Here is a 20,348-nt window from a genome sequence, read left to right as displayed (position 1 = left end):
ACCTATCCAAGTGGGCAATGGTGACTATTTCTCCTCCAACATAATAATTTAATCTGTTCACAGAACTTGTGTAAATGAAGCAATCGCCTACCCACAGCCCTGTTTTCACAATTTCCTGAATCTCACCAAGAACCTGCAGAGAGAAAATAGTCTATTATTATCTTATTGAGTATTAGAAATCCTGTCAATAACAAAAACAATACGACTGGGGGTGATAAGGTAGAATAAGGAACACAAAGTAAAATCCTACTTCAAGAAAGAAAATATTTCCTTGGAATTTCTTCTTTCTCCATCTAAAAACAGATTCCTGGCTGAGTATATTTAGAATGTAGACTCTTACTGCTGCATCAAAGCTGTGATCTAGGGGCGCCTGGGTGGCACAGCGGTTAAGCGTCTGCCTTCGGCTCAGGGCGTGATCCCGGCGTTACGGGATCGAGCCCCACATCAGGCTCCTCTGCTGGGAGCCTGCTTCTTCCTCTCCCACTCCCCCTGCTTGTGTTCCCTCTCTCGCTGGCTGTCTCTATCTCTGTCAAATAAATAAATAAAATCTTTAAAAAAAAAAAAAAGCTGTGATCTAAAAAGTGGTGATCTAAACTCACACACATGAAGATAAAAAAGGAAGTATTTCATATAATCTTCCAGGACCATCTCCACAATAGATGATTTAACTTTACCATTTGAGAGCTCATTTAAATCACTCTGGGTAAACTGTCTTAAGACCAAAACACCTTCTAATTTCCTTATTGAAAGATATCAAAGTGAATCTAAGATTTCCCAAAATCAAAGTACAAATTTCTTTTAAACATACATACTTTCAAACTGATCTTTCAGTCAAGACTTTAATTTTCACATTTCACTGCAATTCCTTAAATGTTTACTTTCCCCAAACCTAACTTAATAAAATATTAAAATCAGTGAAGTTCCGTTATACAGATATAAATCATTTAAAAACAAAGCGGAAGCTGTGTTGGTCAATTACCTCAAAGGCATCTTCAATGCCGTCTTCAGTAACTCCCTCATGTGTTTCCTGTGCGGCCAAGACTTTTTCCGACAGATACTTGAGTATAAAAAATGACTCCTCGGTGGCAATACAGACCAGCTCTCCAGAATCAGACCAGAAAATCTACAACATACAAACAAAATGCAAAGTTCTGGATTTCTGAGTGGTATGACGAACTGCATACACTTTGTTTCTAACAAGATCTGTCTTCTTCTACTAGGATAATCAGTATGCATTTAACAATTTTACGTAGTGCATAGTGTGTATATACAGATATATATGTATTTGGAGGGTGGACAGGGCAGTGCCCACTATTTAGCCTAGAAATGGAAAGACCCAGGGAGACAGGAAGGAAAGCTGTCAGGAAACACTGCACGTGCTGTAACTTAGGAGCAGCAGCCTATTCCCTACTGCTCTGGAAAAGTGTTTTTCGGCCTTTTTTTTTTTTTTTTTTTTTTTTACATTATCACCTCCACCCAAACACCCAGGAACCTTTTTAGACATTTTTTTCCTCACCTCCCCTATAAAATTTTAATACCACAGATACTATATATATACACACACATATGTAACACATACACATATGGTGTACATATAGACATAACGTATATATACTTATAAATATGCTTTACAGATAAAGTGAATTTTCTTCACCCTCAGTAACCAACCTTTGCCCCGTTGGGGTGCTAGTGCCCAGTGCCCACGCTGTAAAAGACACCACCGGGACCCTAGGGAGGTGGATTTGTCTCCAAAGAATTTTGTGACAATGAAAGCTGTCAAAGAAGCAGGTAGTTCCAAAGGCAGAAAACTCTGTCACTGGAGACATTTACCTGAAGTTTAAATAGCCATCATCAGGTAGAGTATGAAAAGGCTTTCCGAATGGTATGGGAGCTCCTAGGCCTTTCCAAGTCCAGAGCTCCCCGACTTCCTGTCTTCAAAGCATGCTCTTTATACTTTTGTCAAACACCATTTAAAATATGAATAGTACTTGGCATTTGTATAACTTTTGATGCTTTTCAAAACACCCAGTGTCTACTGCCTCATTCATATACCACAATTCTGATTTTCTAAGCAACCCTGAAGTAAATGGTACTGTGTCCAACACAATGGAACCAGGACAGCTGGATACAAGGACATTTCTTTGCCTCAGGGACCCAGAGCTCCTCACAAAGGTGCATGTTCCAAAAGTAACAATGGAGGGAAAACTCACATGTTTGGGCTGAATTTCAATTCTGCGTATGAGTTCTGTATTGTCCCAGTCATAGAAAGCTAAGCCATTTACAGATCTGACTCCCAATAAGAAGCCTCCGTAGATACCTAAAAAGAAAAAAAGATTTTGGTTTAGATGTTTCTGAGCCATTGCAAGTTTCTAAAATTGTGTCATAAATAAATAGCACTCACTTTCAGCTCCAAAATCTGGTTTAAATGACTTTTTTTCCTTAAAGTTCTTAAATATCTTTACAACACTGTTGCTCTCTCTTATTGCATATCTGGGGGGAAAGGAAGGAAAACATGGCATATTATATACCAATCCATACTTCCATCAAATGTTAGAAATATTTTCAAATATATTTGAGTAATGAATTATGGGTTCTACACTATTATACACGTTATTAGGGTTTACAAACTATTTTAGAACCTGAGAAAGACCCACCATCCCTCAAAAGGTGAGTGATTAAACCAACTATGGTATATTTGTGCAATGGAACACTACTCTGCAAAACAGGGGACCAATTACTGATTCACTCAACAACATGGATGAATCTCAGAAACATTATGCAAGCAAAAGAACCGGACACAAGAGTGGATATGGCAGGACTCCATTTATATTAAACTCTGAAGACAAATCTAATCCACATGGTGACAAAAAGCAAATCAGTGTTTGTCTGGGGCCACGGAAATGACTGTTAAGGGAAAACAAAGGGATTTTCTGGGGATGATAGAAATGTTCTATGTCTTGATCGTGCTGGTGGTTATAGACTGTATACATTTGCCTAAATTCACTGAAATATACATTTAAAATAGTGCATTTAATTTTGTATAAATTACAACTCAATAAATATGACTTAAAAATAAAAACTTTTATAAGTGGCTCAGCCATTTTTGGCAACAATTTAGAACATTGTGTATATTTAGGCCTCTTGAAAAGAGGGGCTGTGGCTGTTGCTAGATAATCAAGAGTATTTATGAAAGTGATCTAAAGAGCATTCCTATCAAAATATGAAAGATGCTGAATAGGGTCATAGCTGGATAAAGCTTAAAAAAAAAAAAGCAAATTATCAAAACAGAGAGGTGTGTTAAGAGAGGTAAGGCAATCCATGAACTATAATTTTTTTAAAGATGATATAAAAGTACATTTTAATATTTGGAACTGTGGATGTATGAATTTACTTAGGAAATTTATGAAAAGATCCAAACAAATTCTTATCTCTCAGTATATCTTACTGTTAAAAAATTCAAAAACATGTACCTTATATGCAAAACTGAGGCTCAGGTTACTCACTGTCGAGGGCAGGGGCAATACAAAATATGGAAGAAACAAAACTAAGAAAACTAAAGATGTACAGCTGTGTGGTCAGAAGAAACCAAAGCCCTGATATTTATTACATGCATCAAAAAGGAACCAAGAAGGAAGCACTCGGTAACTAGTATCTAGTATAAATAATTATAAAGAATTATAAATAATTAGCATCTAGTATGATAATTCAGAGTTAAATGATTTTTCCTATATTTAATGAGAGTATTTTATGAATACTCTAAATTTAGATGAATTTAAGAATGGGGGTTGGGTAACATTACAGAAAATGAGTTTTAAAAAAAGATTCAGTGAAGTTTTCATCAAGATGACATCAGACCGCATTCTCTCCCAACTAGCTCAGGACCTAGCAGCACCTCAGGACACCAGGTCACTGGGAGAGCCTACTTTGTCTTGAGCCCATAAGCACCAGGCCCTGCCACAGGGTCTATCAAGTAAATGGGTGCTGGGCCCCCAGTTTAATGGGATTATTGGATGAGCCTGAGTGAGTTTGCTGAATACTGAATACAGAAAGGGCAGTGCTAGTGAGAACTGTCCTTAACATGGAGAAGCACAGCCAACACTGAGCCTTTGGAACATGTTTCATACAGCTGCACACAGATTACCCATCTGCAAGCAGGGCCAGCTGGATAGCATAAACCAAAACTTACTCTGAAGAATCATGGGCCCATGCAAACTCCTGGGCAGACCCAAAGCTCTTGTTTCTCAATGCCATGGCTGTGTAGATGATATACTCACCATCACCACACACCACAACAAACCTGGAAATTATGCAAGCCAGGGAGAGAAGTAGGATCAATGACATGGAGAAGTCATGAAACAATGCTTCGTCTTCATAATAAAATACTTCTAATAACAAATGCTACTTCAGTTGACTGTTATAACTGAATCTAGTATCTTTTAAAGTTACACATTTCTTCAAATACAGAGCTAGACATAAATATTCTACCCAACAAATACAAAATCATATGATGAAGATGGGGTTTTGCTGAAAATCTTACTGCAATGACCTTCTCTTATAAACAAAGGAGACTTGGGGCAGGAAGAATGGCTGGAGATGTATAGGGGCCAGGACTCTAATAATTCAACTAATTTTTTTAAGAGGGGAAGAGGCAGAGGGAGAATTTTAAGCAGACTCCACACCCAGTGTGGAGCCCAACATGGGGCTCAGTCTCGTAACCCTGAGATCATGACCTGAGCCAAAATCAAGAGTCAAGACACTTAACTGACTGAGCTACCCAGGAGCCCCTCGACTGCTATTTGTTAAGCACCAAGATGCCTAGCACTTTGCTAATCACATTTACACCATAAGAAAGTGCTACTTTGGAGTCCAGGGACTGAGCCCCCGATCAAGCTCCCTGCTCAGTGGGGAGCCTATTTTTCCCTCTCCCTTTGCAGCTCCCCTTGCTTGTGCTCTCTCACTCTGTCAAATAAATAAATAAAAATCTTGAAAAAAAAAAAGTGCTACTTTGTTGCAAGACTATCTTAATTTTTAAGTGGATCACTGAAAAGAATAGAAACACTCGTTTTTAATGACTGTTAAGTTTATCAAAATAAACAGAATATTTTAACATTTAAATTACTAAAAATAGAATGCTGCATAGTCAAGTAAAATTTTCTCAACAGATATAAAACAACTTTCTTTAAAATACTGGGACGCCTGGGTGGCTCAGCTGGTTAAACGTCTGCCTTCAGCTCAGGTCATGATCCCAGGGTCCTGGAACTGAGTCCTGCTTTGGGCTCCTTGCTCAGCAAGGATCCTGATTCTCCCTCTGCCTCTGTCTCTCCCTCTGCTTGTGCTCTCTCTCTCTGGCAAATAAATAATTAAAATCTTAAAAAAAAAATACTATATTGGCTGCTATTAGATTGCCAATGGTAAAATGCAAAACTTAGAGCAAAAAAAAGTTTTATGATATTAAAGGAAAAAAATATATAATGCATTCTTAATCTTCCTAAGAAAATTATATTACAAGTAACTATGGATACCATTTACTGACCAAGTTAGCATACTTGATTTACACAGCTTGTCTTTTTCAATACTCAGCAAAGAATTACAAGATGCCCAGATCTACTGTAAAATAACTTTTAAAGGTGCACAGGTTTAAACTCATGCTTGAAACTCAAGATGCTTGGTGCTTTCTAAATCTTAAACAAAAATGATGGCTCAAATTACAGATAAGCAGCAGAATTATAACCAATCCCTCAATTTTTTCAAAGGACACATACTTAAGAGTCAGCTTTTCTTCCTAAGTTAGCAAGTATTTAGAGCACCTGAGTCTCAGGATAAGCCATGATACCTGCCCTCAAAGGAGCACAAGAACACAAACTCAGTACAATTAAAATGAATAAATACAGAACTATTTAATGGTTCAAAACTGTGTGGTGGGACAAAGCCAGAAAGGCAAATAGCTATCACTCTGCATGCGAACTCAATCAACCGGCATGCTGCCTGCAGCTGTGTTGAGGATTGTGAGACCAGGGCAGAAGCTCCTGAGGAATGTCCACCAGAGAGTAAGAGTGGTATACGCTGTGGATATGCAAACTCTGTTCTAACATACACAGCTCAGGAGAGATTCTGGTGATGGCTTACCGCCCGTTAGGATTGTGCTGGATAGTCTGGGGGTATATTTCACAACTGCCCATATCCTTGACGGCTAGTGGCAGTCTTTCTCCATCTTTAATTTCAGCATCTCCCATTGCTTTTAGGTTGGCCTGCTGGACTTCTGAATGCTTGGCCCAAATTATCTTTCCATTGGCATCCATGGACATGGCAGGTTCCTCCCGACCAAGCTGGAAGAATGACAAATGGCTTTTAGCAATAAAAAGGAAACAAAACCACAAAATAAACATTTTCTATTTTCATTTAACAGACAGGTCCTTTCTTCCACTTTAAATCTCCAGTGCTTAGTGAAAGAAGAGTCAGTTTAATAAAACCGGTGACTTAGAAGATGACTGTACTAAAACACAAGAAAACTGCTTCCACTCTGTTCATTTATTCAGAGAGTGTAATGAGAGATTACCTTAACAATGATGCTCCCTTCGTCATAGCCCAAAGCCACATTGTTGGACCCTCTCAGACTGGCCACACACCACACCCTCTCCATTCCATAATTCAAAGTGCTCTCAAGGCGATACGTGCTTGAATGCCAAATACGCACAGTTCCTAAAAAGAACAATGTGAATACTCCCTTTTAATTTGAACATCTAACAATGAACTGTGTCAGGTGAACGGGCCACAGGGAAGTCTTTTTTTTTATTAGCTTCCTGGCAGCTTAATTTTTTGATCTATAGTCTATAGGTGATTTTATAAAGCAACAAATAACACAAAATTATGAGAAACCAAGAAATGTAATTTCCACGTAAAATAATGAGTTTCCTCAGCACAGTGCCTACTGTGTACCCGTAGATGCTTTATACACATGATCTTTTCTTTTTCACTATAATCCTATGAGGTGAATATGTCTGTTCCCATTTCATAATCTGCGCAAACCACAAATGCAAGTGGCAGCGCCTGAATGTGACCCCAGGTTTTCAGACTCCAAAGCACTGACAGGCTTTTTCACGTTTTTCTCTAGGACTTCTGGGTGTCCTCTTATTTAAGTAATAGTCAAAACACATTAGGATGATGATGATGACGAAGATAACAATGCCCCTTCACTCTCTTACAGCTCAAGTATTCTACTCTAAAAAAAACAGCAAAATTCTCAGAAACTTCCAATTACAATGCAGGGCACTACCTGGCTTAAATGTCCACTTAGTAATTACAAACACAGGAATAAACATACATTTCAAACTTACCATCTTCTGAACCTGTGATGATGATTGGCAACTCTGGATGAAAACTGGCACAAGACACATTTTGGGCATGTCCCTCCAGTGTCTGTACACAGGTTTTATTCTGTAATCAAGACACAGAAAATATTTTTTTTAGTGAAAAACAAGTAACTCATCCTTAATTTTTCCAGTGCAGAGATAACATAAATGATAGTGGTTATGACAATCTAATTAATTTTTGATACAGAAATTTTTGAAACACAATTATCCTATGTGCATATTTTCTCTAATTCTTTGACAACAGAGGGAAACGTAATTAATTGTAACCACTACATTTAAAGAAGAACACACACACCTCAAAAGATCTGGTTTTCATATGAATATTTTCTCCCCCAAACTTCTAAGATAATATCTTTAATAATTTTATCCTGTACCTAAACACGAATCTGAATAAGGTTCTAAGTAACACTCGTTTTCTAGGCCTCATTTTATTAACTGCTTATGGAAATTTTGATGTGAGAAACAGAAAACAGAAACTCAAGCTGTCCCAAAAGACAAAAAGCAGAGTAACAAGAAGTCATAACTAGGTTTACAAAGTATTTGTGGCAAAATGTCTGTACCATGGCTATGTCATGATATTATTCATTTATCTTCTAGTTTTCAAATATAAACAGAAGTCTACCAGTGAGGTCGTCAAAATGTTTAAATTTCTAATTTCTATTATTGAGCGAAAAATAAACATGATGGCATTTTATTTTAAAATCTCGATAGGTTTTTTTTTTTCATTTTTATGGAGAACCCTGGGACTACTGTTTAGAGACAAATACTGAAGCCTTAAGTTATTATGCGCTGAACAGAGTTCAATAACCCAAGTTTTGGGGCGCCTGGGTGGCACAGCAGTTAAGCGTCTGCCTTCGGCTCAGGGCGTGACCCCGGCGTTGTGGGATCGAGCCCCACATCAGGCTCCTGCGCTATGAGCCTGCTTCTTCCTCTCCCATTCCCCCTGCTTGTGTTCCCTCTCTCGCTGGCTGTCTCTCTCTCTGTCAAATAAATAAATAAAATCTTAAAAAAAAAAAAATAACCCAAGTTTTAACTGTCCTGTAAGAAACAGTGAAATCCATGTCTAACATATGGCAGAGTAAGATTATGAAAAAACTGTACCTGATAGTCCCATATTTTAACAAGACGGTCATCTGCACCTGAAATAAGGTATGGTTTGTCGCCACCACTGTAGTAATCGATGCAATTCACGCCTTTCTCATGTCCCTCCAGAGTGAAGTTTGGTGAGGAAGAACCCAACTGCCACACCTTTAGAGAGCAACAGTCAATAAGGGGCCTTACTTTTCAGAAAGCAGCTCCACCACACTTCTGACATATAATATAAAGTGCCAAAGCCCAGGAGAAGAAAACTAAAGAATGTACATTTTTTTCAGCCATTTATATCTGTTCTTTACAAATAATTATTAAGTGCCTCCTACAGAAGAGGCCCCCTGGGAAGTACAGAGATGCATAAACAAATGTTTACCACTGATTGTATACAACGAACTTCACTAGAGCCAAAGATAAGACAATGTATGTACTCAAGATATACCTTTTAGTGAAGAAAGTTCAAAACCAATTTCAAAGTTTCCAACCTAAGTCAAAAGCAAGGACAATCCAGCAAAAGGGAAAAAAAGTAAGGCCAAAACCCTAAGATATTTAGACAGATATCATTTAATACTAAATTATCAGACAAGTAACATGTAATATTTTATATAAATTAAAGGAAACTAATAAAAATTTTATATAGATGTAAGCATACACATGTAACCGAAAGTTAAAGCAATGTAACATTTCAAATCTATGCACATAGAGACATTTTAAATATTGTAATGGAAAAAGCAATATGACTACACTCATTAGTTATTAGCATTAGTACAAGCAGGGCACCCTGTTGCTTGCTATTAAGTGTCTGTTTGAGGGAGTGGGGATGACACCCAGTTCCTTAGCCAAAAATCAACATTTTGGGGGATAAAGATTTCTGGAGACACATTAGTTATCATTCAAAATGAAGGCCATAACAGAGACAAAAAGGAATGGAAGGAATGGGATGAGCATGATTGGCTCTGTCTAGGGGTGAAATGGATATCTGAAGACAGCCTCTCAGAGTAAATAACTGTGCTAAGCCTTGAAAAATGAGTAGTTCTCCAGAGGGAAAAAAAGGGAGAATAAAGAGTATTGCAAGGAGAGGTAACAGTTGAATAAGGTTCTGTGACATTCACGGCATCACTATAGAGAATGGTGGGTAGACCAGGGTTACAGGAGATATCTCATAATATTAGCTGTGGCTAGTGACCCTCGTGTTCAACAGTAAGGTAGTGGAACTTTATCCTTAGATTGGGAACGGAAAGGTGAAATCCATGTTTTACAAAGATACCTGGCAGCAGTACAGAGAAATGCAGAAAGAAAAAGAGAATGGAGGAAGAGGAATTTTTAATATAAAACAGATTAATAATCAGATGTCAACAATGAATACACTAAAAGGAAATAAGAAATAGAGGAAATACACAAAGCAGAGGAAACAGAAGAAGACATAATGGCATCTTTCTTATTCTGGGTTTCCAGTAGTTTAAAAGTCTTATAATATATTGCTTTGACATGGAAAACAATTCCTCCCATTAAGAGCACCAAGTTGCCACAATATTTTTGTAAACAGAATATGTCCCTTTGGATCAAAGTGAGAAGTCCTATTTTGATTTCAATATGAGCTTTTAAGAGAAACTTCTAAGCAGGAATAACTTTCTGGGCAGCCAGTAGTAAAATACTTTCTAAAACAACTATATTTTACCATCATAATGGATACAAATAGTGGACACCCTACCTTAATGGTCCTGTCCAAAGATGCACTGGCAAACTGATTGTTATCTTTAGGATTGATCACAATCTGCATAACATAATGGGTGTGTCCTTCAAACACTTGTGAGCAGGACCATTTTTTATCCCAGTCCCAGAGCTTAATAAGCATGTCATCTAGGCCAAAAGAAAGTCTCAAGTTAGTTGCCATTTATATTTCTTCCATTCAGAACTAAGATACAGTCTTCGTGCCTTTTGAGGCAGCAAATCAAGAGAAATCATACATTCCATGACTTAAAGAAAGAGAATCAAAACTGAACAGATTTGGGGCGCCTGGGTGGCTCAGGCGTTAAGCGTCTGCCTTCGGCTCAGGGCATGATCCTGGCGTTCTGGGATCGAGCCCCACATCGGGCTCCTCTGCTGAGAGCCTGCTTCTTCCTCTCCCACTCCCCCTGCTTGCATTCCCTCTCTCACTGGCTGTCTCTCTCTCTGTCAAATAAATAAATAAAATCTTAAAAAAAAAAAAAAAAAAGAATTGTTTAAAAAAAAAAAAAACTGAACAGATTTTTCAAAATCCTTATTTATCCTAAGAATAAACCTAACTCTTTACAGAAGAGTGGAGATAAGATAGAGAAATTACTACTAGCAAATATAATTTCATGAAAAATTTTAAGAAAGACTCAGTGGGCTTTACAGAAAGAAGAGTAACACAAGTTTGATCAGAATCTACGTATGACTGAATAATTATGGCAGTGACCCTAGGGAATAAGCATTCCTCTTATAATGATGAAAACAAGCTTTGAATTACTTCTCAATTTTAACTTAAAAATGTTTCAAAGCGCTATTACCAAATCAGTGCAACTTGTTTTAATTACCCTCCAAAAGGCCACCGTTTTAGATATAATACCAAGGAGCAAACTAGCCTGAATATAAAGATAAAACTGACTAGGTTATGTAGCAATCTGGCAAAAACTCACCCACCAGCATGTAAATTAGCTTTCTGTTCAGCAGATGTTTAATCATCTAGACCTTCAGGCCTTCCCCGACAGGAATTGGAGCAATTGTTATACAAATTCTAAGTAGAGCTGATATTTCATTAAATACGAAAGCAAACAGCATTGATAGCATGGTAATGGATTCAAACAGTTGAAAGGCTGCTTGGAATTAGAACTCTACATGTAACAGCAGTGAAAGAATTGCATGTCTCACTGAATGAAAATGAATTACTCAAAGAGATGCATGTGACCAAAAGGAGTCCTCTCTTACCGCTGCTAGTCAGGATGAAAGGCTGGGTTGGATGAACAGCAATACAGCGAATGTAGTCTGAGTGTGCTTCGAACATATGAACTCTCTCCAGAGTGTTATAATTGAACACTCTAATCTGCATGTCATCCTGAAATGGAGATTTAGAAATCATCATTATTGTTATAAACTGTGCAAATAGTGTAGGGGCGCCTGGGTGGTTCAGTCTGTTAAGTTTCCAACTTTTGATTTCGGCTCAGGTCATGACCTCAGGGTCCTGGGATGGAGCCCCACATTGGCCTCCGCGCTCAGCAGGGAGTCTGCCTCTCTCCCTCTCCTCTGCCCCCACTGCTTTCTCTAAAAATAAATAAATAAATCTTTAAAAAAAAAAGTGTAGTATAGGCTCAAGGTATAAAGTCCATGCTTCAAAACACTATGCTAATTAACAAATCAAGAATCAAAATCATTCACATAATCACTAACCAATTAAAAAATTGAAGGGATTAGAAATTCATATAATTACTTACCGCTCCTGTCACAACCCAATTCTTTCTTGCAACAAACTTTGCAGCTCGAACAGGAAGATCACACACTTCAAATGTTTTCACCAATGTCTTTAAAATTTAATAAGAATATACACGTTAAGTTATGAGAAAATAACTGAAAAATCTATTGTGTTATTTAAAACATCCAATGATTTAGATCACTCCTAATTTAAAAATATTCTCAGGCTTCTCACGATTGAACTGAGGTTATGGACTTTGGGGAAGAACAAAATAGAGAGGAACTACCTTTCTCATTATATCATATCACAGAGTACATAATATCAATATGTTTTACTACAGGTGGTGTTGACCATGATCACTTGGTTAATGTAGAGATCATGTGAAGACACATTGTTTGCCAGGTTTCTCTATGCTAAAGTTACTATTGCTCACTTTTTCTTAAGTGAATTATCAAATTAAGCCCACCAAGGGGAGGTGAAGTAATTTCCTCTTCATGGAGAGAGTAGTGTCAAATAATTTTGGAAATATCTTAATATCAATATAGTAATGAATAAATAAATGGTTGGGGGGAGATGCTTTGAAGTTATTCAAATATCCTGTTTCTTTTTAAAGTCTTTCACACTAATTCCAGGACTTATCAGCAGATCTTGTCTGCAACAATTATTAATGTGGTATTCCAATGATGATTTTCTATTTCCCTAATTCTTTCTAAATTTATCAACTGGAATTCTTATGTTAATGGAGTTGTCTCTTTTTCCTCATTTATTTAGTCACTTATTTCAGTATGGACTTATAGACACTGATTTTTGGGGTTGAATCCAATATTATCATTATTTATTTTCCTGCTCAAATTGCTCCAACTTTGGCAATTGGGAACTCTCTTAAGTTGGTTCATATGTCCATTTTGACATGCTCTTGTCCTATTTTCTGAAGATGATGCTTTGTTTTCCCTGTCCAGGCCTGTGATCACTCATTACTCTAAGGGACCCTTATTCATTACTAGAAAATGGTATTTAGAAACCAGGATACGGGTGCCAAAGAGCTAATTTGTGGTTTTGTTTTTTTCCCTCCATCACTTTGTTGTTCTTCATTTCACTGACTTGTGTTCTCTCTTTGTTATTCATTTATTCTGAATCTTTGTATTTTCTCTGGTGCTTTCTCACTTCCGCCTTCTTGAATTAAATATTTAGATTTTTAAAAATAAATAAATAAATAAAAATATTCTCAGGCTAAAACACAAAAGCTCAACAATAAAATGAAAAAGACAGACCAATCATCTTTTAACAGTTTCAAAATTAAAATACTTACAAAGGATAAAAGAAAGCAAATGTCCACAGGATGGAATTCCAAATCTTCTGTGCTCTGGCCTGCCCTTCCCCATCTCCCTAGCCTCACCTTTGGCTACTCCCAGCCTTACCTTTGCTCCTCCTGTTCCCTCTGCCTGAAAACCCACCCACAGAACCTTATACTCCCCTTTCATAACATAGCACCTTCATAATTATGAGTTTAATGTCAATCTTTCCTACTAAGCTCCCCGAGGGCAAGCATCTTGTTCACCACTGTATTCCCAGAGCCTAGAACAGTGGCTGGCAAACAACCAGTGTGTAATAACTATTTGTTGAATGAACTGGCTCTTAGGTTTTTCTTTTTAAAATTAAATCTATCAACTCACAAAATAAACTCATAAACAAGATACAAGTCTTTTGAACACTTCAGCAATATGTTTCCATACAAATGCTATTTACCTCTCTTTAGTGAAGCATGAGAATACAGTGATTAAGATGTCTCTTCGAGCTACTCAAAATGGAATAATATACACAGGATAAACGCAGAAAACTAAAAAACCCTCCTAGAAAGAACAGGGATGAATGCATCTCTTTGTCTTCCCACTTTGATGCCTCATTTTTTTAAAATTCTGAGAATCAAACTATCATTTTGCAATCTTTCTGTACCAAGAGTAATGAAAATCTTACTGATTAACCATGTGCACTAAATAAAAAGAACAGAAATGAGTACACCTGAAATTAATGTTATAGTATATGTCTACTAAAAAAAAAGTTATAAAAGAAAAAAAAGAATAGAGACTGATTCATAAGAACTGTTGAGCCTACTCTGGCTTCTGAAGCCAGACTTCACAGATTCTTTACACAAAGACAATAAATGGGGACATCAGCTCCAACCTGTACAACTACCAGTTGACTACAGTACAGACACTGAGAGCAGACAGAACATACAATCTGTAAGATGACAAATCCACAAAAGCTCCTAAGGAGCCAACAAATCCAGGGATCTGCTGAGCAGTACAAACAAAGCAGCAGCAGAATAATCACGGTTCAGGTTCATGTTAAGTGCTGTGGCTGATACAAATGACACAAGAGATGGTCTCCACATTCTAGAAGCTAAACAATCTACAGAGGAGGAAATGCTACACACCTAATATACACTTAATGTAAGTTAGGAAAATAATGACTGACACTTGTATGGGACCGTACAGATCTCACAATATTATCTAGTTTGATTTAATCCTTTTGACAATCCTGTGATATAGGGAAGGCAACAATATCATCCTCATTCTAGATAAGTAAACTGAGCCTTAACACCGTTAAAAGGCTTGCCCACATCACTTAATTAGCAGGATGGCTTCAAATTCTAATATACTGATTTTTAACCATTGTACTCATCCCTTAAAGACTAATTTCAAATTCAAGTACATTTGAATTTACTTCCAAAAACTTTTTGCCTCTTTCAAGAATTTTGCTTTTAATATACATGAGTGGCAAGTAACTTCTGTTGGTGATAAAAGAAGGAGAACCAAAAACAGACCAACCATTCAACAAAGACTTACTCAGTATCTACTGTAAGCCTGACTGTCAGATATGCACCTGGGAGTAACAGTGGGAAATAAGACTAGGATAATCCCTGTCCATCCCAGGACCTCCATTCTTGAAGGAAAGAAGGAAATTAGAAGTTACCAACAAGATGAATTTTGAAAGTGGAAGCAGGCGGCCCTGCCATGGGGCACAGAAGGGCACAAAAGGGAAACGGGGGCAAAGTGGATGAACTAAATAGAGTTACGTTACAGTAAAACCCAGAGAAAGGTAAAGGAAGTACAGCTGGGATTTAGAACATACTACAGTGAAATGCCAGAGCTGAGAAATGGCTAAATGGAGTTGACAGAAGGGATCCCCAGGAAGAATTAGGTTGTGTGGTGGGGGTTGGGGGAGGCAGCAACATATCTGTTAAGCATAAAATCACAAAGATATTAAACCCGTGAAAGCAAAAGTAGATCAAAAAAAGCAGTTAGCATGCATACTAAAGATTTGAAATTGCAGAGGTTAGAAATCCCAATACAGTGAAACAGTGATAAATGGAATATTTATTATTCATTAGCTCAAAAAATAATTATTGAGTACTTACTATGTGTCAGACAATGTTATCAGCACTGGCATAAAACACAGAACAAAGTGTTAATGTTTATAAAATGTCACTGATGGAGTCCTGGTTTAGTGTGCAGTCACTCTGTGCCATTACAGTGACATAAGACTGTAAGGGTGTTTTTAGGTTTATTCCTGACCCTGGTTCCCTAAGCCTATTTTTGCCATCTTAAATTACTCAACCTCAATTTTGTCTGGACGTTAAGAACTTAACCTTGGATGTTGAAGATAATGATTGTATAAGTAGACACATAACTGTATGGGATAGTGCTGACTATATGTTCTGTATTTTGAAGGAAAAAGATTAAGAACCATCAAGAAAGGTTGGAAAATATGAGATAAACCAATTTGAAGGATAAATAATTCACTCAGATGAAAAAGAACAAAACAAGCATTTAAGGCAGATAATCTCCACGATGCATAGTCTCATATGTGTAATCAAAAGCGGACTACAAATATTTCTCTGACCTACTCTACAATTTGTACGGTTGATTGAAAGTTATCTGCATGTCATTGTATCAATTATTTGGGGAAAAATAAATAAAATTAAAAATCCCATTCTTAAGAATATTCACTGAATAGAAAATTAAGTACTATTCAATACTTTATCTACAGCAAGTGACCTTATATTGGTGGCAGTTTCCTTCATTTCAAAAAAAAGATAATACTAACCTACATCAGAATTTAACATTGAAGTATTGTATATAACAAGACCCAAACATTTTCTCCCACGAGCTATAACCCCATAAATGTTAGTTCCTCTTTCCTGAAAATACTTTGTACTTATTTATTTGAGAAAGCAGTCTGCATACCTACTGGACTCTATGTTTTTTCTTGCGTTATAAACACAGTCTAACACACTGTTTCTAAAAAGTCCTTAAAAATTCCTACCTGTGTTTCATGATTCCAAACGCACACACTGCCATTGTAAAGACTTGCCAACATCCATGGCTCTGTAGGATGCAAATCCACACTCTTAACTCGATCCGATCGAGCAGTTAGCTTTCTCTTTATATCAAGTCGCAGAGGCTAAGGAGAAACAACATAAAAAATCCTCAAAATATTAAATTGCTATGCCAAATAAAACATGTTTGAGATCCTAACTAAAAACAGTGCATTAACAGGCCTTCAAAACAATTCAGTTTTCACTTTGCTAAACTGTAGACTCAGTCTCAAGTCTAAAGCACCTACTCCTTCACTCATACTAACATATGAGTATTTAAATTTTTTTAATTTACAGTAGTGGTTGTCAAACGTTTTGGTCTCAGGACCCCTTTCCACTCTTAAAAAAAATGTCCTAAAACCTTTTGCTTATGTAGGTTATATCTATTGATATTTACCATGTGAAACATTAAAACTGAAACAACTTAAAAATATTTATGTTTTGGGGCGCCTGGGTGGCACAGCGGTTAAGCGTCTGCCTTCGGCTCAGGGCGTGATCCCGGCGTTATGGGATCGAGCCCCACATCAGGCTCCTCCGCTATGAGCCTGCTTCTTCCTCTCCCACTCCCCCTGCTTGTGTTCCCTCTCTCGCTGGCTGTCTCTATCTCTGTCAAATAAATAAATAAAATCTTAAAAAAAAAAGAAATTTATGTTTTAATTCATTTTCAAACAACAAAAATAAGCCCATTACATGTTGACTTAAATAACATATTTTTATGAAAAATAACTATATTTTCAAAAGAAATTTAGTGAGAAGAGTGCTACTGTTTCACATTTTTGCAAAACTCTTTAACATTCTAATAGGTGACAGCTGGTTTCTCATATCTGCTTTGGCCTTCAATATGTTGCAATATGTTGTTCTAGCTGATGTATATGAAAAAAAACTTGGCCTCACAAAAATATGTAGTTGGAAAGAACGAAATATTTTTTTAAAGATTTTTTTAAGTTTATTTATTTGTGTGTGTGTGAGAGAGAGAGAACACATAAGCAGGGGGAGTGGCAGGCAGAGGGAAAAGCAGACTCCCTGCTGAGCAAGGAGCCCAATGCAGGACTTGATCCCAGCACCCAGGGATCATGACCCGAGCTGAAAGCAGACATTTAACCAACTGAGCCACCCAGCTGCCCTAATAACTTTTTTTAAATAGTTGTGAATATTCCTCTTTCATACACACCAAAACTTCACAAGTGGTAGTTTCTTAAAGGTTAGTTGCAATGTGAAATCTGGAACCACATAAATGAACTTTTTATACTTTGTTACATAAAATCTCTTGGCCTATTATATATTTTGAATGGATCTCTCACCCATACATCTTTTGTAGCATCATGCATTGGTCATTTGGAAAATTCTGGTTCACTGAATCATGCAGGTCTTCCAAATTTTGACACACTTTATTATATAGTAACAAAAAGTCACATTCATCACCATCTACCTCAACGGATAAGTCTTCAACTATTAGAAATCTATCCAGTTCAATGATAGAAGTTTTCTAAAATTCTAATTTTCACTTGAAAGCACCAGTTTTATCATCAGGAACAAATACTGTCAGGGACAGCTAACTTCTTTCAGTTTTTAGAAAATGTCTACCAAATAATCAAGTCTGAACAAACATAGTATGTCAGTCACTGTTTCAAGTAAGCTTGCAACTTAACAGTATGCAACAGAAGTATCTTGTACATACTTCTCATGTCATTACACAGAATATTTAAAAGATGTAAGCTCAAGTATCAAGATGTAATAAAACTAATATTTTTTCCTGCTCCATCAATGACATTCTTGAGTGAAACTGGATTTAAAAAAAAAAACAAAACTGTGTGGTAACAAAGAATATACTATTAGTAAAATTTGGTGACATCACACCAGCAGTTCAGTTTTACCTTCCATTACTTTTATAGCAACAGTGCAAATTATCAACCCAGTGAACTTCCTGGAACAGTATGGGGGTCTCCTAGGAGACTGCAGATCACACTTTGAGAATCCCTGGTTTATAGAATATCTCATAAGTAAATAGAAAATATCTACTAAATCACAATGTTGTGCCCATGTCACTAGTGTCTTATTAGAAAATATTCTGAAGAAGTATTACTCATGAAGTCTTAGTAATCCTAAACTATAATACCAATCAAAACAGTATGGTATTGGCATAAAAACACAAAGATCAATGGGACAGAGAACCCAGAAATAAACCCATGCATATATGGTCAATTAGCCTACAAAAAAGGATCCAAGAATATACAATGGGGAAAGGATGGTCTCTTCAATAAATGGTCTTGAGGAAACTGGACAATGATATGCAAATGAACGAAACAGAGAGGCGCCTGGGTGGCTCAGTCGGTTAAGTGTCTTGACTCTTGATTTCAGCTCATGTCATGATCTCAGAGTTGTGAGACTGAGCCCCGCATTGGGTTCTGTGCGGGGTGTGGAGCCTGCTTAAGATTCTCTCTTTCCTTCTGCCCCTCTCTGCGACCCCTCTCCCGCGCTTAAAAAAAAAAAGAGAGACAGAGAACGAAACTGGACCACTATCTTATACCATAGTTAATTTTACAAAAATTAATTCAAAATGGATTAAAGACTTGAACGTAAAACCTGAAACCATAAAACTCCTAGAAGAAAACATAGGCAGTAAGCTCCTTGATACTGGTCTTGATGATTTTTTGGATTTGACACCAAAAGCAAAGGCAATAAAAGCAAAAAACCAAGTGGGTCTACATCAAATAAAAAGCTTCTGCAGAACAGAGGAAACTATCAACAAAATAAAAAGGCAACCTACTGAATGGGAGAAAATATCTGCAAAACGTATATCTGGATAAGGGATTAATACTCAAAATATATAAAGAACCCATACAACTCAATAGCAAAAAGTTAATTCAAGTTAAAAATAGGCAGAGGTTCTGAATAGACATTTTCCCAAAGAAGACTACAGATGACCAACAGGTACATGAAATATGTTCAATGTCACTAATCATCACAAATCAAAACCACAATGAGACATCACCTTACACCGATCAGAATGGGTATTATCAAAAAGACAAGAAATAACAAATGTCAGTGAAGATGTGGAGAAAAGGAAACCCATGTGCACTATTATTTGGAATATAAACTGGTGCAACTAGTGTGGAAAACAGAATGGAGGTTCCCCTCAAAATTAAAAATAGAACTGGCCATGTGACCTAGCAATTCCACTTCTGGGTAATTATCCAAAGAAAAAAACAAAACATCATCTTGAAAAGATATCTGCATCTCCATGTTTACTGCAGCATTAGTTACAATAGCCAAGACATCAGAACAACCTAAGTGTCCACTGATAGATTAATGGATAAAGAAAATGTATATAATATATGCATATTATACCTATTTCATTGTACATACATTATGTATGTATATATGTAATAATACATATTATTTGTATATATATATTATTATATATACATTGGAAGTAGATGAATAAAAGCCTTGTGAGGTGTTTGCTTTGTCTCAGGAAATTATCTCTGCTGAAATTATCTAGTGATCTTCATTTTGTGTTGAAAAGTAACCTTAGTTTTTTATTCCATTCATGATCATCGTGGAAGATCACGAAAATAAAGATACACACACACAAACACACACAAACAAGCATATTATTCAGACATAAAAAAGAATGAAACCTTGCTATTTGTACAACATGAATGGACCTTGAGGGTATTATGCTGTGAAATAAGTTGGAGAAAGACATATACTATATGACCTCACTTATATGTAGAATCTTAAAACAAAACAAACAAAACAGCTCAAGCTCTTATATGCAGAAACAGACTGGTGGTTGCCAGAAGCAGAGGATAGGGGTGGGCAAAATGGATGAAAAGAGGTCAAAGAGAAAACTTCCAGTAATAAAATAATTAAGTCACTGGGATATAATGTATAGTTAACAATATTGTGTTGCATATTTGAAAGTTGCTAAGGATAGATCTTAAAAGTTATCACCAAAAAAATTACTGTAACCATGTATGGTGATAGATATTAACTAGACTCACTCTTGTGATCATTTCATAACATATACAAATACTACAACATCATGTTGTACACATGAAATTTAAATAACATTATG

General features: G+C 36.6%; 1 protein-coding gene across 1 annotated transcript in view; it reads right to left on the bottom strand.

The window, feature by feature from the left end:
- COPB2 (COPI coat complex subunit beta 2) overlaps positions 1-20,348 on the bottom strand; it is a 31,869-nt gene that overhangs the window by 8,351 nt on the left and 3,170 nt on the right. Inside the window, exons 2-14 of the mRNA XM_008707951.2 lie at positions 16,216-16,353; positions 11,912-11,998; positions 11,409-11,535; positions 10,171-10,319; positions 8,472-8,618; positions 7,335-7,434; positions 6,557-6,699; positions 6,127-6,326; positions 4,187-4,297; positions 2,402-2,490; positions 2,211-2,317; positions 980-1,123; positions 3-133 (exon numbers count right to left, since the gene is read on the bottom strand). Coding sequence (XP_008706173.1) covers positions 3-133; positions 980-1,123; positions 2,211-2,317; positions 2,402-2,490; positions 4,187-4,297; positions 6,127-6,326; positions 6,557-6,699; positions 7,335-7,434; positions 8,472-8,618; positions 10,171-10,319; positions 11,409-11,535; positions 11,912-11,998; positions 16,216-16,353 — 1,673 coding nt within the window. The remainder of the gene's footprint in view (positions 1-2; positions 134-979; positions 1,124-2,210; positions 2,318-2,401; positions 2,491-4,186; positions 4,298-6,126; positions 6,327-6,556; positions 6,700-7,334; positions 7,435-8,471; positions 8,619-10,170; positions 10,320-11,408; positions 11,536-11,911; positions 11,999-16,215; positions 16,354-20,348) is intronic.

This window comes from Ursus maritimus, unplaced genomic scaffold (genome assembly GCF_017311325.1).
Source record: "Ursus maritimus isolate PB19 unplaced genomic scaffold, ASM1731132v1 scaffold_20, whole genome shotgun sequence".
Taxonomy (NCBI): Eukaryota; Metazoa; Chordata; class Mammalia; order Carnivora; family Ursidae; genus Ursus; species Ursus maritimus.
Note: the sequence above shows the minus strand (reverse complement) of the source record. Positions and strands in the feature narration are given on the sequence as shown.